A 15,426-nucleotide genomic window follows, 5' to 3' on the forward strand; every position below is an offset into this window, starting at 1 on the left:
TACAGTCACAGCCTAGGTCAGCATGGTTCCTTGTGAACATTCCCATAGGACCATACACAGAACTCCACCACAGACATAGTGCTGTAAAATCTTGGTGGCCACAGTTTGGAACTTGGTGAAATTGAAGTAAAGTTGAAGGGTTTATCCACAAAGAGAAGTAGTGATTTGTAAATTAAAGCAGAGTGGTATTCCACACTAGCGATTTGGGATTGGTGCTAGCTAATCTGGGCCAGACTTCCACTTGGAGACCTACCCAGTGAGGCCACTGTGGAGGAGAAAACTCCAAAGATTCAGGGTCCAGACTGCTAAACTGCAAGTGAGCATCTGTGTCTGTGGTGCCTATCACAAAAATAAGTATTAGCCAGTCTCTAAGTGCTTGTCTGTATTCCAGGTGAGCACTCATCTATGGAAATGCCTCTGCTTTAAGTAACCTAGGGATATATGCAGCCAGTATATAACCATGTGCATTTCTGTTCTCAGCCAAATCAAGCTAGAGACTTTTTATTACTTTTCCTCCTGGGAACTTTCTTTGCTCAGGATTTTCCTGGGAGGCATCTGTACCATGTCTGTATAATGTAAATAAGATGCATTTACTGCACATTCACACAGATGGGCACAAGCACGGGGAAAAAAGTCTCACTTTAGAATAGTACTTAAAATGAAATTTCCTTCTGTTATTATCACACATTTGTTAGTACATAAAATATATTTAATACAAACCAAACCATCAAACAGTAAGTGGATTGATAAAGTTCAGTACAGCATCACTTGTGCCCTGGCTGCAGCAGACACCTGGCTGCACACAAAAATGAACACGTTTCTGGGGACCAGTTAGTGCTGCAGATACTAATGCTGCCAGAGCTCAAAATCTAAGCTCTCAACAGACAGATCTGAATAATCTGGAGGAAAAGAAACTGCTGTCTGATTCCCTCAGCTTCAGGAAGCTACGGTGGCAGATGGTGAACTGTGCAGTCAGTTGGCTCCGACATCTTTAACTCACACAATCAACAGCTACTGCAGAAAGAGAAATAAAAATCTATCAGAGGAAGCAGTTCACAAGTAACGGTCTTCACGGATGGTTTCATACAAGTTTCTTTATGCTGTTCCTTCCAAACGTTCTGTTTGTGAAGGTCTCATTCATTCAGGTTGCTTTTTCTCTGGTATTTCATCCGCATGTCTTGAATGAAGTTTCTGAAGGCTGGTTCTTCATGACTCTCCTCAGTCACTGGCGGAAGAAAGACAGTTCAGCACTATTCTACCTCTGTTATTGACAAAAGCTAGAGTCAGGATAGTCAGGACAATATAAAACATCCATTGGATCTTCAACTACATTACAGGGCAAAGGAAAGAACCGATCCGAAACACCAATGGAACAGGAAAAGAATGAAGATTAAGTCTGTGAGCTACAGAAGAAAAAAAAATCAGTTCTTTTCTCTAAGAACTTAGAAGATTGCTCCAAGACCATAGTCACAGCAAAAGCCAAACCAGGGGCAGAAACTGTAAGGTCAAAGAGATGATAAAACAGCTGGGCATCAATCAGGTTCAGAGGTCACTGCGTGCCTCAAGCCTAAGAGTTCTCTGGTTTATGTGTGTTATACACCTGTTAATTACTTACATTGAAAACTTACAATTGAACTCTCACAGAGGTTGGAGAGTGATAGCACTGACCAAACACTGCAGCTGGGCTTCTGCTATGGATTCTGACACATGCATTTAGGTGATTGAGTGTTTGCTTGTTTTCTAGAGTCTCTTTACAGTCCAGCCAGGTAATGAAATACAGAGGGGATTTCCTGACTAGATGGGCACTTTCAGGCCTTATTCCCTTACCTTCATGGTCAATGTCGTCAGTATCACTCTCTCTCTCTTCTTCCTCTTCATTGAGAGTTCCTCGTGTAAGGATTAGCTCAGAGGGACCCATTGCAGAAGCATCATCAGGTCCTTGAAGGGACAAGACATAGTTGTACACAAACCAGATTGCTAAAAGTTAACACTGACAACTTTTATCTACACATAAACACATCAATTAACAGCTGCTCTGAAAGGACAGAAGTGGGTCCCAAAGACACAACAAAAGACTTTTATCAGCACATACCTCTAAGGAACAATGCAGCCAACAACACAGCTCTCCCATATTCTAATCTTGTCGCCCTGATTTCTTAGGATTTTCTAAAGCCTTCTGAATTTACATTCTTGTAGAGAACTTTCTCACGCAACTTTCTGTAAACAACCTATTGTTTTGCATTCTTTCATAGAGGCAGAGAAATTTGATGTACTGGTAATTTGTCCAGTGTCCTTGGAGAGGTGGCACATTCACCTTCCAATCCACTGGCACCTTTTGAGAACTATAAATGATTGGAGTCAGAAGAAATAAATTAGTCTCTTCATCGTGACCAAAGCTGTGGTGCGTCATTTTTCCTTGTGTCCTCTGGTGACATAATCTGTTTCACCCTTTCTAAAGTACCTCATTATTTTTACTATGTCTGCTGCTTTAGCTGCACAGCAGGGTTTCCTGCACGCCTGTGACTGACAGAAGAAGAGCTAAGTGTGGCTAATCCCACAGGAACTAAAGCCCCACTCCTCTAACATGGAGCTGCTTTCACACTTTTGCTGTGGGAACAGAGAAGCACTTCTCAACATAAACTCTTCAGAAAACTTTTGCAATGAACTTGGATCTCCCTGGTGAGGTACCTGCCAGTGTGCTGCCCTGCACACACACACTGCCCATGTCCTTCCACAAGTGTTCCAGCTGCTCTCTCTTCTGTTTCTCTTGAGCTTCCTCCTGTAGATAAAGAGTTACATGTAGATTCTGAGAACATTTAAAATATCAGTAGAAAAGTAACCTCACCCAAACCCAGCAGTCTGTCCCCCAGCCAAAGTGCAAGTCGCTCAGCAGATCTCACATTACAACTAAGGTTACACAGAACTTTTGACCAAACACAGACAGCAACCTCCGGTATGGCAGACTTCTGGAACATTTTCAGAAGCATTAGGAATCCAAACTCTGCTGTGCCTGCAGAGAATTGTCTTTTGGACAGCCAAGACTCAAAGTGAGCAGAGCTACTGATTTTGGCACTGCAAATGAGTCTCTATTACTGTTCAAACCAGTACACTTCATGGGTACAGGAAGATACAAGGATACCCTTGACAAATCACTTGAGAATTTATTTTCAAGAACTCTCTATCCTTCTGAATGGAAGATACAAAACTATTTCCCAACCATTTTCTCACAATTAGCTTAAATACTAGTACTAATGCAGCAAAAAATATGTGTTATGTGTTTTATAAAATATCTTTTTTCTTGTAAAGATACACTCCACTATATCTAGGAAAAAAAAAGCAGATAGCAGACTTCTTCAGGACAGGAGTTTTCCCACACTGAGTATGACTAGCAAATGAGATGTTAGACCCTCTCAACATAAAGGCAATTGTGTGCATAAAAGCAACCTCAAGATACATTATCCAGGTGTACAACAGCCAAAATCACTTACTAGTGTTTTTCTCAGGCGTTCATATTCTGGACGATACTCTCTGAAAAGACAGAGTGCATTCAGTCTGAACCAACACATGATTTATATTAAGTAAGGATCATCTCAGAGGCTTCCTTCTACCCCATAAAAAGTTTTCTCAAGGCTTTCATGTTTGAGAGACATTTCAGAAGGACTAAGAGTACATTTTACCCAGATTTGGATTCTGAAACTAATGGATGCAAAATAAATGAACATACTTCATTGAAACAGCAAGAGTTCAAACCTTGACTGCTGTACAGAATTAGAGAAAAAATATTCCTTCACATATTTAATGGCAGAGATATATTTTGCTTTTTCACTGAACAGCAAACACAAAAATTCACCTCTGAATAGTTCCTTTACACTGCCCCTTTTTATGCTGATGCTTATGAAGTTTATTAGAAACCCTAAACTACCTTGGCTAAGAAAGGTGTAGAGTCCTTCAAATCAAAGGAATTACAAATCAGTACCTTCAGGAAGTGTTCACTGGGCTCACTATCGCCTTACCTCTCATATTCATCTACAGCTTTAGAAAGCTGGATAAAAAACTCATCCAGTCCCGTGCCAAGCACCGCAGAAACACCAACCACCTGCAAAAGAAACCACACACTACAACTGCAGAGTAACTGAACCAGTCTCTAACAAAAAACCAAAAAAACGAACAAAAATTTACTAGTCTAAACCTAACGATAGCACAGTGGCACAAGAATGTGCAGTACCACTTCTGCTTGTATCCATCCTGCTTTCAAAATCTCTGTCCACTTGCTGTTCATGTTTGTTACCTCTGTCTTTTGGGTGTTGCTGGTTTTCTGCTTGATGAGTTGTTGCAGTATTTTTGGGGGGTGTTTCTTTGGGGAAGAGGGTTTGGTTTTTTTAACAAGTTGGGCATTTCAAGAGAAAGTCAGGTCTTTCTGTCACTTACTTGTTTACTGTTAATAATCCCATCTGCACCTAGTCTTATAAGTAGTTAGTATGTATCAGTGTACTAGAATTAGACAGCAAAATAGACAACAACTGACCTTCTGGCTCTGAAATTATATCTAATACTTTGTATTTAGCCACATCACACTTGGCCACGCAGTCCAGCCCCAGAACAGCGAGAAGTGGACAATTCAATCAGTTACTGCAGCAATACATTCAACGTGCACAGCTCCTTCCTAACTTGGACTTGTCTATCATTACATTTCTGGCCATTTGTTCTGTCTCTGTTAAATCAATTACCTAAAAATACATTTCATTAGCACTATTGCTAGCCAGAATCGATCATCTTCTAACAAAACTTCTTCCTCTTTTTCCAAAGCAAGACAGTCTCAACTATTCACTAACAAATGGAAGACTTTTTACAATACAGCCTTGCACTTGGTCATTAACACAGCAAACATGAGACAGCTCTCCAAAGGATTTTAAGTACTACTATATGCTGACATATATTGATATTTATACTTTCCCTGCATTGAACTACAAGCTGCAGTCTATGCTACTATCATCACATGACCTGCTCTCCAGTCCAGCATTCTGGCATGCACAGAAATATGACCTAATTAACAAATAAGGAACAGGAAGTACTTCAGTTCTGTATATGGCACCACTACAATCCCTTCTGAAATTCTGTATATTGTTCCACATAGAACACGTACATTACATCTGTCTACATTATCATTATCTATCTGAATGGAAACACTTATTTTCATTGTCTTTCTTTTAATACCCATAAAGCCAAGAAAGCTTGCTTTTTCTTTAGTAAAAGCTAATGACAAACACAATTAGCTGAAACATTTTGCACAGACTATGAGAACAGTAACAGCCTCTGATGCACAGGGTTTCCTGAGGAACTGGATTATTTTGTCTTTCAAAACCGGGTTAAGTGAGAAAAAAAACCCAACTTCTTCTTGCCCAAGTGAATATGGGGGGCGAGGGGGAGAGGGTGTTTGTTTGGGTTTGATTCTTTCCATTCTTCCTGTGTACTAAATTGCACAACTGTACTAGGCATTTTCTGAACAAGGAAAATTACCTCAGCCAGGAAATGCTGCAACAAAGAATGCTGCCTCTCACCAGCCTATCTTCGCTTTCTTCTCATGTTTAATCACAATATTGAATTATTCAGGGCTGCCACTCAGCATGACAAGTTACTGAAGTTACTGTGTTCAAATTAGCAAATCCTCAACACGGCTCATCAACAAACTACAGTTCAAAAGGGCAGTGCAAGGACCCTTTACAGAAGGACAGAATAGTTAGGATTTGGTGATACCTCTGGAGATCTAGTCCAACTTTTCTGCCCAAAAAGCAGAATTAACTAAAACAAGTTGCTCATGACTTGGTCTGTCTGCAAGAGTGGAGACTTCAGAATTTCTCTGGACCATCTGTTCCAGTGCTCAATCAGTAAAAATGAAGTAATTTTTTTCCTCTTCTGCTAAAACATAATTTCCTGTATTTCACTTTGTGTCTATTGCCTCTTTTCCTTTCCCTGAGCACCAGTGAACAGTCTGCCTTCTGCCTTCCTTACACTCTACTCCCACCCTAAATCAAAAACATTATTCTTGAGCTTTCTCTTCTCCAGGCTTTCATGAGAGGTAATAAACAAAAACAAGATTCTTACCTTCAGTGAACTGTAAAACTCATCCAACACTAAACTCATGGAACGAGTCAGGTTACTGACATAGGAGGTCTCTTGATTCAGGGCATCCTGAAAAGTCTCAAAGTCCTGCATCCATTCCACTGCGAAACTGTGGTCGATTATGTCAGTCTGGAAGGAGAAGGGAAAATATTCAGCAGTAATAATCTTAGCCATAGGCTGTTAAGTGGACAAATAAAATAAAAAAAAATCCATGTTAACCTTATTTTCAAAATGTTAATCTTTGCAAAATACTCAGCCCTGATCTGAAATTTTGCAAGTTCTGTTTTTATCAAATCAACGACATGAATACCTGGAAAGAAGACAAACAACTGCTCAGGTTTAAGAAGGCACTGACTGTTTAAGGGAACAATCACAGTTCTAAAGCCTTCTACAACTTAATGCAAAGGAGCATTCAAACACTGCACACTGTACAATAAAGTTTACAGTGTAAATAGCAGATTGTATGATTGAGGCCAGGCAAGAGCAGCCCCCACTGAAATCCCAAGTTTTCCTGATTGCCTGGGAGCTGGGGGAGCAGGTGTCACTTCCATGCTGGGCAGCAGCCCAAGGATGGGGTCTCTGTAAACGTCAGCTGTGCTCCAACCCAAGGAGGCTACAACCCAAACTCAGTGCACGACAATGGACACAAACAGGTGAGATGGTTCCACAATTTTACATGGATTCATATGCAAACAGTCTTTTCTAAAGTTTCATCAACATCTTACCACAGGCATATCCACTCTCAGCACAATATGAGGTGCCTAAAACTCTGATATGTTTAATTTCCCTGCACCAATGGAAAGGAGAAAGATGAAGTATTGCCTAGCACTACTCACAAGATTTGGGACAGAACTGAATACACCAAGGGCCAAAGCCTGAGTACTTCAAATTGTATAAATAAAATAAAATCACCTCTATGAATTGTTTTTTTTTCCCCTCTGCAAATCTTAAAAATCTAAAATCTATTTCTCACTGCACATCTATAAGCTGCCCAGGATTCTTCCATTCTTACCAAGAGTCAATTAAAAAAAAAATAATTACATTTTGTTAACAGTTCTTAAAATGCTGTTGCCTTTACTCTTTAGCAAAGGTAAACATTAAATTAAAATGAGGTTTGAAGTTATGAATCCTAAGTGTCAGGCCTACCTTTCCTAAAGATCAAGTCCCACTTTTAGTCTTTCAAAACGTGTATTTTCTTAAGAGAGAACGATTTTCCTATCTTGTGCCTTTTTCTATTGAAAAAAAACCCAATAACTTAGTAGCTTACTCTAAAATTACTGTCTGGAGTTAGAGAGAAAACAGCATACAAAACCTTGCTCAGTAAGCAAGCAGGTCTTAAAACAGGGTTTGGGTCACTGGGCAGACGGGTGGAGCTGGGGCACAGCAGACACTAACACTAAAATGGCACAGTAAAGGCACGGCCTGTGGGAAATGTGGAAATGTGTGTGTGTGTGTGCAGAGAGCCTGCTGTGCTGGGGATACAAATGATATCTGTGGGCAGCAGCACTCACACCAAAAATCTAACAGGATTCTTTCAATATCTGAAATGATTATGTTACGTCAAACTCAAAAGCACTCCTTTAAGACTGCGAGTGCATTACATGGCAGTGGATGTGTATCTCTAGACTAGCTTCTGCCTCCCAGCAAACACTGGACCAAACACCTTCTGCTGAGTTTTGGCTGGTACAGTATGTTGGACTCCTTCCTCGAAACATGCAGGTGTTACCCCACTGCCACTGTGGGTCATTAGCCTGCTGCTGGGTAGAAACAGTAACAAAGACAAATGCCACGTGGAAACAGGGTGTGTAAGAGCAGACTCCCTAAAGCCCTCCCTCTTACCTTACAGGGTTAAGTGTCCCTAGAGCCCAGGCTTAAGGTCCCAAATGTGCTTCATAGTGCTGGTGTCCTCTTTTGGGTGCAAATGCCCATCCTTGGTTATGCTTGTGCCCTTTTTAGATTTGGTTGTCAGCCTGCAGCCCCCTCCCAGTCTCTCTTTTCTAGCAAAACCCATTATTGTGATAAAACAAAGACACCACACCAAAGAAGCTGAGCAGAACAATGTCCCACTAGGAAATGGAAATCAGAGCTTTGACTTACTTTGTTCATAACTACAATGAAAGGTAGCTTTGTCTTGTACAGGATACTGGGCAGGGAGACACAAAATGAAAGTTTAACATTAATTTAAAACTCACTGGAATAGAAAGCATGTTAAGCATAATACAGACAAGACTTATGCAAAACTGAACACATTTGACATCAAAAGAAAATTATTTTCCTCTGCAGCAATCAGAATGTAATTTTCACCCAGGTCCTGCTTACAACTGTTGAACAAAATATGCTTCCCCAAGATGTAAACACATATCTGTAATGCAGAAAATCTCTGACACACCCAGTTGATTTTGATTGCCATTTTCTATGACTCTCAGATCCCAGTTTTTAACTACCTTTGCATTTTGCATTTTACTCAGACCTCAGGTTCTGAGAGATTATGAACTGAGCAATGAATTCAAATAACACAGAACATCCATGAAGAATAACTACCTCAACACAAGAGCTCACACACTCATTTCACTGTATATGTGCTACCACCTTTTGCTCAAACTAATGTCAGAAAATGCAGCATGCAGTAAGACATATTTTGCACACTATTACACTGATACAGCTCCTGACCTTGATACAAGGATTACAAACCTTTTACCAACATTTACCATGAATTATGACAGCTCTAGCTATGCTGATCATTCTATAGGTATTTAGTCCTTAATTTAACATGAAAGAGATAAATTCATGTATGAGAAATAATACAATAAATCAAGAACTTCTTGCTATGCTGAACCCAAAACAAATCTTGAAAAATCTCTTGAAGTATCAATAACATTAAAAAACAGAATAAGAAACTATGTGTTTACAAGAAGGAACTTAAACTAGACTATCTTGATACATCTTAGATAAATGTATTTATAAGCAACAGGCAATGTTAAATCTGTTGTAACCAGCATTTGCCACACCAAGGTCTATGGATTATTTAATGCTTTCAGTGGGAGCTTTGAACCAATGACCTCCATATGTCCATTGACACCTAATTTATTCTGCTTTTTCAATGAGAAAATCACTAAGAGAATAGCCAAGCCAGTAGATGAAGTGGAAATGAGACACCCTGGGCTGCACCAAGAGCAGCATGGGCAACAGGGTGAGGAAGGTAAGTCTCCCTTTCCACTCTGTTCTCATCCCACCTGGAGCACGGCATTCAGCTCTGGAAACCAGGGTACAAGAAAGACGTGGAGCAGTAAAGCGGGCCCACAGGAGGCCATGTAAACCATTAGAGGACTCTCCTATGGAGACAGGCCAGAGGGTTGGGATTGTTCAGCCTGGAAAAGGCTTCAGGGAAGCTTTATTGCAGCTTTTCAGTATACAAAGAGGTTTATAAGAAAAATGGAGAGTGACTTTTTACCAAGGCTTCTAGTGACAGGACAAGGGATAATGGTTTTAAGCTGAAAGGGACATGCTGACGAAATTTTTCATGATGACAGCAGAGAGATATGGGAGCACACTGCACAGGGAAGCTGTGGTTCCCCATCCCTGGAAGTGTCCAAGGCCAGGCTGGATAGACCAACGTGGTCTAGTGGAAGGTGTCCCTGCCCACAGAAGAGAGCATGGACTAGATGGCCTTTAAACCCAAACTATTCCATGATTCCCCTCTGTCGTGGTTTGACATGGAAGTGATTTTTTCAGGAAGTTGAGTCAAACCAATCAGTGGTTAAGTTTGGATATTGGCACCTGAAGTGCCCACTGAAGATAGGGATACGCCTCTGAGAACACAGGGGGTTAAAAGCAGGAACTCCCAAGAGCTCGCTCTCTTTGGCTCCGGTCAAGGTGCTGTGCAGATCTCCCCTGCCCAGCCACAGGCTGGGTAGGGGAGGGGAAGCCACGAGGCCTGGTCGAGGTGAGCTGAGGGGTAGAAGGACTGGAACCGAGCCAGCTCCTGTGGACGGAAGGGTGGAGAGAAGTGGAGATGTCTTTGTCATTCCCCCCCTCAGAGGGAAGAGATAGAGAGTCCGGACGGCACCTGTAACTTTGCCGGCGCGGAGGAGAAAGAGGGGGAGGAAGGCGCCGAGCCTTGGCCTTGGGAATCGGCTGCTGGGCAGAGATTTCAGCCGTCCAGGGAGTCTGAACTTTTAACCCTTTCCTGAGAAATGAAGGCTTTGTAAAATATTACTCCTCTTTTGATTTGAAGTAGAAGAGAGACAGTCTGGGATCTAAGATGATGGAAGAAGAAATTCTTGAGTTGGAAGGAGATGATGGAGTGGCTTGTGGCTGGACTTTTCTTGTTAGCCATAGACTGAACCAAATTCTCCTGAGAGAAGCTGTACTTAGGGGGGTGCGTTGGTGAGCCAAGAGACCTGTTTCAGTGATTACCAGCAGAGGAGTAGAGAGAACAGAGGAGAGTTGGAGAAGGTGTGGAGAAGCCCTCTATCTTCAAGGAAGAAGAAGAGGAGAAGAAGACCTCTGTTCTTGGACCCTCAGCCCCAGGGGAAAATGGGGGGGGACTGTAGTCCCAAAATGAGAAACTGAACTGTTGTCTCTTTTGGTCCATGGCAGAGCATCCTTAAAGGAGCCCTATGAGCAGTCTGTCCGTGCACGGTGGTGAGAGCACTGTAACATGGAAAGGAGAGTGTCACCATGGCAGATTTTTCTCCGGGCGGTTGCCATGTATGACATGGAAACACAAGGGTGGCAATTGTGTTTCCTGGGGAGTCTGTGGCACAGGAGAGACTCCTGTCTCCCTTGAAAGATTGAGTATTTGATTATCTGAAGGGTAGCAACTTAATCAAGATCCCGGGTGGTGTCTCACTGTTGAGTTTGTTTGGAAATTAGGTGGGAGGAGGAGGGGTGTTTTAGAAGGTCTTCATCCAGGATTTAGTGTTTGTAATTTTTATAGTAGTAGTAGTTTAATGAAGTTCTTTTCTTTGTTACTGAACTTGGGCCTGCTCTGCTCTATTCCTGATCACATCTCACAGCAATTATTTAGAAAAGTACATTTTCATGGGGGCGCTGGCATTGTGCCAGTGTCAAACCATGACACCCTCAAAAGTAACTATCAAAGAGACACAGCAATTGAAGCAGATGGGCTGCATTTACAGCCTTTCTTACCTGCAGGCATAGAGCATGTTGGACATAAAAGTGATAGGGTTAGTACTGCGAGAGGTGTCCATCACATAGACAACAACCGAAGGGAAAGAGGAGGCCTGGGAACACCAAGTCAGAGACAGTTTGATGAGAAACTCACTGCTCAATAGCCAGGTCATTCACACAGCTTCACTGTCCAGTCATGCCAAAAGCACTTACCAAGGCCTCAGTTATGATGGTTCCTGATGCTGACCAAGTAAATACCTCAATTTGCCCTGGTGTGTCAATAATAACATACCTGGTAAGAAGTTACCCCAAAACAACAATTAGGAAAAATTAGTTAAGCACAAGGTCCTGCTCTGACTAGATTATTACCAGCACATGATTATTCTATAACAGATGAGAAAAGCTTCTCTCAAACACAAATGAGATTTATGGGCATGCCTGAAAATCTCCTGTGTGAATTTTGTAACTAAGAAGCATGTACTCTCATCAGTTGAAGGCATCAATTTGACAGATAGTTAGTAGTGCAATATCTTCAGAAAAAGAATTAATTGCTGCCTATTTGAACAGTGTGTGAGAGAAAATGATAGTCTAATGGAAGACAAGAAAAGCAGGACTGTAATAAGCAGGCTTAATTTTTATGTATGTAAAGAAAATCTAGTATATCCATTCTATGCCCTTTTACACATAAAATTTATACCAAGGCTGAAAAAAAACAACTAGAAAACATTCAGAGAAGCTTTTTAGAATTTTGCAATTTTCCCACAATGATCCCAGAAAAGCACAACTCAGTAGAATGTACTCACTTGGATGCATTTTGTCTTTTTTCAATAAACTTCATCACCTGTTTGAAAAAGCAGAAGTGTATTTTGTATTTAGGCTCACAATAGGAAACTTTAATCTTCATTTCATAGCAGAAACTACATTAACTTGCACAGCTGCAGGTGAATATCAAAAGGTTAAAGTCTTTATGCTTTTCAGAGCATGAATATGTCCTACTAAGGAGAGGTGAAAAATGCTCAGACCTGGCACAGGTCAAAGACAATCTTGATTTTCTGTGTGTTCTAGTACCTGGCTAAAGAAATTAGTATCTGACTAAAGCCAGATCATCTCAATATCTGACATCAGTCCCCGCCCCAGAGCTGATTTAGTGCTATGATTTAGGAGGGCTGTAAATTATCGAATAGCCTCAGGAAAATTTAATGGGTTTCCAGAAGTGAGCTTCCCCACTCTAAACCAGAGCAGCCACATGAAAGATTTTATAGGAAACACGCTGCAACAACAGTCCTATACAAAGACTGAAGGATGTTCTGGACCTGTGGCTTCTTTATTTTACTTTAAAACAAGCAGAAAGCCTGAAATCTCTCATATGAAAGCTAATGTGCTCTGACAGCACGGTAGAATATGTAGTTCTGTATGGAGAATAACTCCCCAGAAATACAAGATGGCTAACCAAACACAGTGCCCCCTGAGACCGGACACACACCAAACCTCCGTCTCCAGCACACATCCTGGAACAGCACACAGAAACCACCTCGTACCTGGTCAAATCTTGTAGCAAAGAGATTGAGAGAGGTCACTATTCCGCCGTTTGGGCCCAGCCCATATCTGATGCTTCACTTAGGAAAGCAGATGGTTAAGCAGACCCCAGAGGTCGTCTTTGTCAACTCTGACAACAGATGCACTCTGGATACCTTGAGATCAAGGGACAACAGCCCCGATACACGATGAACACGCATCTATAAGTCATTCAGCAGGGCAACAAATACTCTCTTACCCAAACATGTGCAATTGGCAGAAGGAAGAGGGGCTACATGGCTTCTGCTTGCCATTTGTGCTTTAACTGCACAAGAACCAGCATTGACTCATAACACAGTTTTCTCTATCACTACTCTCAATATACAAACATCCTCCTCAGGCTTTCATTAACAAGGCACAGAAACTCCAGTAATGGCTAACAGATGCAGTGAAGCAAATAATGCACTTACATATTAATTTGAAACTTATATTTAGGATGTTCTGCTGGTAACCCCAAATCAAACAACAGCCAAAATCAAGAATCCTATCCCCCATCACCTTTATTCTTGTCTAAAATATTAAATTTAAGAGTCATACTTGCAAGTCAAAACCAAAGACTCTGCATTGCCTCCATCAGCACAAGCTATTGCATAAAAGACCTCCACAGCCCTCTGAAGTGCAGCCACTTTAGCATAATGTTACTGCACTACAGTCAGCAACACTGTGAGCAAGAGCAAACACTGCCATGTCTCTGAGATTCAGGGAGACAACAGTGCTTTGATTATGGCCAAATGGAGAAATAGTTTTCTCCATCTACTACAGGCAAGTAGGAATTTGCATTCCTTGCCTACAGGCAAGTAGGAATTTTCATTGTCATGATTACAACAAAAAAAATTAGACTAGTTAAAACATGGGGAAAAAGCCGCTGGCTTCCAAAAAACCAAAACAAAACCAACCAACCAAAACCAAACCAAAAAAAAAAAAAAAACCAAAAAAACAAAAAACAAACAAAACACCACCACAAAAACCAGAAGATACAAGTTCTCTCAAACAACAACTGAAAAAAAAAAGAAAAAAACCTATGTGGGCAGAGTCCCTATTGCTTGTAAAAATTTACTGTCAGGCAAAATACTTTTTAGCACAGGAGAAAATCACCTAAGTGCCAAATCTTGTAGAACACACATTCCTAATATCACATGCAAGAAATACACAGTCAAAACCTCTTGATCTTCATGCAACACTCTGCATTACTGCGATCCCCCCCACTTCCTGCCCCTTCACCACAGTGTTCACACAACAGATTATTTTCAAAAACTTGAAATTTCAAGTAATATTTAGACAGAAAAAGGATACTGTTTCATGACTTCTTTGTACTTCACGGTGTCCCTGATATCTAGGGAAGAAAGATACACAAGCAGTTTTCCAAGCCCCAGCGAGTCACCATCAGCTTACAAAGCACATCTCCCAATCTGTCTGTGTTACTAGAGACCCAGCACTGGAACAGACACTCCAGTCATTCCTCTGACAGCAGCGAAACAACTTGTGCACCCACCCTGGCTTTGTTATCCTTTGGAAAAGCTGGCTGGCATCCTTCACAGAGGGTAAGAGACAGGATTGTCACAAAACTAGGGACTGGTACACTCTTTGGAACAGCTAAACCTAAGATCTGTTCTACTGCTAAAACGTTTTCTCTAAAATTCATGTCTTTTAAAATGCTTTAAAGCTCTCTGTTGATAGAATATCTGTATGTAGGGAACCAAATCAAATCTGCTAATCTGGGTTAAACACTTTGGTTGGGTTCAGGGTTAATTTGGTTGAGCTCAGGGTTAATCAGGGTTGAAATCTGCTAATTTCAATTCTGACCAAAAAAAAAGCCTCCAGTACCCAAATACCTCCAATCACACCAGAAGGCATAAAAAATGTACAAATGCATTGGAAGAATGGCTTTGGTTCTAAAAATAGCCATACTAACCGCTATTTGGAGAAAAGACCGATATTTTTAAAAAGCAGTCTCCAAGTCCTTCTTTTATTAGAACTTGGGCTCTCTTAAGGGAACACAAGCAGCCCAGCTTGTCTTCTCTCACGTATTCGCTCCCGCGGAACACATGAAAAGCACTCTCCGCGAACCGGCTCTGTCCCTGTTGCAGGCCCTGCTCCCTCCTGTCGGACCCCAGGCCGCTCCTCCGGGCCGGGCCCCGCGTCCCGCCAGGCGCAGCACTCACCGATGTTGGCGGGGAAGGGCAGGCTGTGCACGGCAGGGTCCAGGTTGATCACGTACGGAGGGCAGCGCTGCCCGTGCAGGTGGGCGGCCAGGCGCTGCGGAGACACGGGAAGGCGTCAGCCCCGCTGGGCACGGGCAGCCCCGGGGGCAGCCGGCGACTCCCCGCGGCCCCTCGCGACTCCCGCAGCCTCTCACCTGCACGAAGGTGGTTTTTCCGGAGCCGGCCATACCCAGCACTAGCACACACACCGGGGCGGCCGCCGCCGCCGCGGCTCCCGCCGCCGCTGCCATATTCCCAGAGCCCACTTGTCCTTCCGGGGCCGTGGCCCCGACGTGACGCACCCGGACCCGGTTGTGGCCCCGCTGCCGCCCGGGACGCTCCGCGGGCCCGCGCGGCCTCCCGGCGCTGCAGGGCCCCGGGCGTGCCACCACAACAA

The 15,426-nt window shown here is 42.4% G+C and overlaps 1 protein-coding gene across 3 annotated transcripts; it reads right to left on the reverse strand.

Moving 5' to 3' along the window:
* Positions 1–653: 653 nt before the first annotated feature.
* Positions 654–15,393, reverse strand: GPN1 (GPN-loop GTPase 1). Of its 3 annotated transcripts, none has more exons than XM_068183035.1 (15): positions 15,185–15,393; positions 14,991–15,084; positions 14,122–14,161; positions 12,792–12,858; positions 12,057–12,094; positions 11,467–11,545; positions 11,272–11,366; positions 8,218–8,263; positions 6,103–6,249; positions 4,014–4,096; positions 3,489–3,528; positions 2,689–2,779; positions 1,828–1,938; positions 1,116–1,225; positions 654–1,014 (listed from the first exon to the last, which is right to left on the reverse strand). In XM_068183035.1, the coding sequence occupies exons 1-14, from the start codon at positions 15,278–15,280 to the stop codon at positions 1,134–1,136; spliced, it is 1,119 nt and encodes a 372-aa protein (XP_068039136.1). In that variant the 5' UTR covers positions 15,281–15,393; the 3' UTR covers positions 654–1,014; positions 1,116–1,133. The 3 variants fall into 3 exon arrangements, with proteins under 3 accessions (XP_068039136.1, XP_068039137.1, XP_068039135.1); XM_068183036.1 differs by having other exon boundaries at positions 654–1,036; XM_068183034.1 differs by having other exon boundaries at positions 654–1,225; positions 15,185–15,392.
* Between the last annotated feature and the right edge of the window lie 33 nt (positions 15,394–15,426).

This window comes from Anomalospiza imberbis, chromosome 3 (genome assembly GCF_031753505.1).
Source record: "Anomalospiza imberbis isolate Cuckoo-Finch-1a 21T00152 chromosome 3, ASM3175350v1, whole genome shotgun sequence".
NCBI lineage: Eukaryota > Metazoa > Chordata > Aves > Passeriformes > Viduidae > Anomalospiza > Anomalospiza imberbis.